This window comes from Barbatula barbatula (assembly GCF_947034865.1).
Source record: "Barbatula barbatula genome assembly, chromosome: 9".
Classification (NCBI taxonomy): Eukaryota; Metazoa; Chordata; class Actinopteri; order Cypriniformes; family Nemacheilidae; genus Barbatula; species Barbatula barbatula.
Genome location: NC_136772.1, coordinates 13,290,262 through 13,293,471, shown reverse-complemented (window position 1 = coordinate 13,293,471; position 3,210 = coordinate 13,290,262). Strand labels below are relative to the sequence as shown.

Sequence of the window (3,210 nt, the reverse complement as noted above, 5' to 3'; positions counted from 1 at the left end):
TTTTTTCCTTAATATTATTTAAAATAACTTGTAAAATGTAACTGCCATGGATATTACAAATCATAACAGCCAACGCGTCTCCGGAAAACCACGTTGCCTCAGCTGTCCATTTTCCACTCAAATTTGGTATCCATGTAAAGCTTAGAATTTCCACTTTTGGGTCTTCACAACATCATTACAACATAATTTTTTTTTACACCCACAGATTCCAGATTTTCAAATAGTTGTACCTCGAAAAAAAAAAAAGAAGAATTGACCCTTATGACAATTGTTGATTTTTTTAATTTTATTCGTAAAATTATGATTGTTTTTATAGTTTTGCAATCATTTTCAAATCTCTCTGATTTATGTGAGGGGATTTTTATAGCATCTGTGTTGGATTATGCGTACACAATTGGTATTAATTATCAAAACATGTTTGTTGTTAAAAATAAATTATTTTATTGAAAAATTAGAACACTAATACCAGGAATCCATGATACGCCTCATGCTCATGAATTTCATGCCACCCATATTGCTGAAATTCCTGTACTCTCCAGGTCTGAACCACCACATTCTGCCTCTGTAGTGGGGCTGCTCATACATGAGCCAGTGACCATCCATCACATGACAGGACTGGCAGTGAGACATGCGGTAGCGGTCCATGCACGAGTCACAGTCGTCCATCATCTCATGCATCTGACCTCCAAAGTTCTCCCTCTCATAGATCCTCATTCTGTAGGATCCCTTGTACTGTAAAGAGAAGTGAATTATGTTTGTGGATGTGAATCTAGATCAATTACTGCCTCTCCCCTATACCTACATTAACACCCAATAACTACATTTAGTTTCCAAATTCTAAATTGAAAATGTAAGAACATAGCCTAAAGTGAATTTTTTACAAATGTAACAGAATGTTCACTGTTCTCACCATGGGGATCATACGACAGGATCTGATGCAGTTACTCATTCCAAACATAGACATGTAGTCAGCGTACTCGCCTCTCCTAAAGAAATACTGGTTTCCCATGTAGTTGGGGTTATCATACATCATCCAGCATCCGTTCTCCACTCTACAGGAGTGACAGCGGTTCAGGTAGGAGGACATGTCAGAAAAATCACCCATACACTCATAAGAGCGACCCTGGAAGTTCCTCTCCTCATAGAAAGTGACCTGAAATACAGAGTTAGTGATTTTAAGGGAAATAGACCAAATCAAAGTAATTTGTGTGAAATCGTGGGGAATAAAGTTTACCTTCATGTTTGTGTTGGTTTATCTTCAGTAGGTCCACAAAGGAGAAGCTGAAGCTGATTCTGGTTGTTGACTAGCCGCTGTCACACGTACCTTTATACTAGACCAAGACTAAATACTATATAGCCTCTATTGTTAGTCAGTTCCTGACAGTGCAAGTTAAAATAAAGGCCATTGTAGGCAAAGCTTGGTTTGTACTGCTGGTCCTAGTTTGCACATGTGCAGGGTTTACAAGACTTCACAGGTTTATGTATTTTAAAGTGGCAGTATTCAGTATTGGTGACAATTACATGTACAAATGTCTAAAAAGATTTTACTTTTCCCACTGTAACAAAGGTTAAACATTAGCCAAATACAGTGGTCTTTCCAGAAAAAATAACTAAATAAATCTAACAATTTATTCAATGATAACTGACTCAAATGTGACAAACTACTATCAAATATCTTAATGACAGAGTTTACAACATCATTGACTTAAATAGTATGACCAACATTTTCTTTAATGTAGGCCTAATTATCTGTTGCTTTATATTGTTTTTCTACACTGTAAGTGAGAATTTGTTGTTAGTGTGTGGAGAGATAATTGGGAAAACATCTTAAAGAATTAAAAAGTCAGTCAGTTCTAAACTTAACAATGCCAGAAAAGATTTCTACTGATCTGGGGCCTTATGTACAAAGACTTGCGTTGAATTCATACTATAGCATTGCGTACGGACAAAGCTGTAAATGTGCGTACGCACAAAAAAAACGAAAGATTTTTACGAAGGATCCCACGCATATTCTCTTTGTACATCCCAATTAACGTAGAATTGAGCGCACATGCATGAGCACAACGCCCCACCGCGTCTCCTCCCCTAATTAAATCAATTTAAATATGGTAATAAGTCCACTTTGGCAAAAGATAGCAGTAAGAAAATGGCTAAAGCAAGCGGCAAGAAACGAAACTTTACGGAAAGTGAATTGGAGGTGCTACTATCGGAGGTAGAAACCAGAAAAAATATTTTATTTGTAACTTTGTCCTCCAGAATTACTAACAAAAGGAAAAAATATGAGTGGGAGAGTTTGGCTGGAGCCGTCAATGCGGTGGGATCTGAAAGTCGCACTGTAAATGACCTTAAAAAGAAATGGTCTGATATTAAGGTGGACGTTAAACGGAGAACTGCTGCGCACCGTCAAAGTGTGGGCAGAACAGGCAGTGGTAAAGGGGTTGATGAACTAACACCCTTTGAGCAGAGAGTTGCCTCAATTATAGGTGACACTTTACTTTCTGGAGTGGTATCAGTGTAACGGGTGCAAGCTAGTAAAGAGCTGTGCAGCATGTAAGCCTCTTCGGTCTTTAGCCTCCTCGTTAGTGCGCCCGTCTCCCATTCGGACCGACGTCGGTTCGAAGCCTGCGGAGAGCGGGGCGAGTGGGACCGGCTACATCTGCTGCTGTGGGAGACTCAGATTTACTACAGGACTGCCACGAAGGTAACAATTTCTCATTTGTTTTTACTTTGGTACATATAGGGTACCCTTTTCATTATCAAATGCATGCAATGTAGTTGACCAAAAGTACACCAGAGATTTTACGTATCCATTGCATTTATGGCAAATGCGTGTGCCCCTTAAAAATGGAACGGACTCAAATCAAAGTTAACATGTGCCTGTGTTTATTTAGACTCATATGGTGCAACAGCCGAAACATCCACTGGCACGCACTCGGAATCCGCCCCTCCTGAGAAGCCAGCGCCCACTGTGCCTAGCGTTTCCAGTGCTCCCACCAGTGCTGACACCCGTCCGTCTGGCCGCGTCTTGACGCATGCTGTTTTGGAGTCACAACAGCACATCGTTATGGCCATCGGAGAAATCAACAGTCACCTTAGAAATATCACTGACGCACTCACAGACATAAGCCACTCATTAAAGGAATTGGTCAAAAAATTTACTTTGTCTCCGATTACCATTTATATTGTTGCAATCACATGTTGACGGGCCTA

At 39.8% G+C, this 3,210-nt stretch overlaps 1 protein-coding gene across 1 annotated transcript; it reads right to left on the bottom strand.

The window, feature by feature from the left end:
- Positions 1 to 291: 291 nt before the first annotated feature.
- On the bottom strand, positions 292 to 1,333 carry LOC306898517 (gamma-crystallin M2-like). Its single transcript, XM_079464051.1, has 3 exons — positions 1,235 to 1,333; positions 911 to 1,153; positions 292 to 732 (listed from the first exon to the last, which is right to left on the bottom strand). Exons 1-3 carry the CDS (start codon positions 1,238 to 1,240, stop codon positions 460 to 462), a joined length of 522 nt encoding a protein of 173 aa, XP_079320177.1. The 5' UTR covers positions 1,241 to 1,333; the 3' UTR covers positions 292 to 459.
- Between the last annotated feature and the right edge of the window lie 1,877 nt (positions 1,334 to 3,210).

Excerpts from the sequence above, each read along its gene's own strand:
- LOC306898517 (XM_079464051.1), bottom strand. Across the intron at positions 733-910 it reads CCTGTCGTATGATCCCCATG|TACAAGGGATCCTACAGAAT; the intron begins GTGAGAACAGTG and ends TTCTCTTTACAG.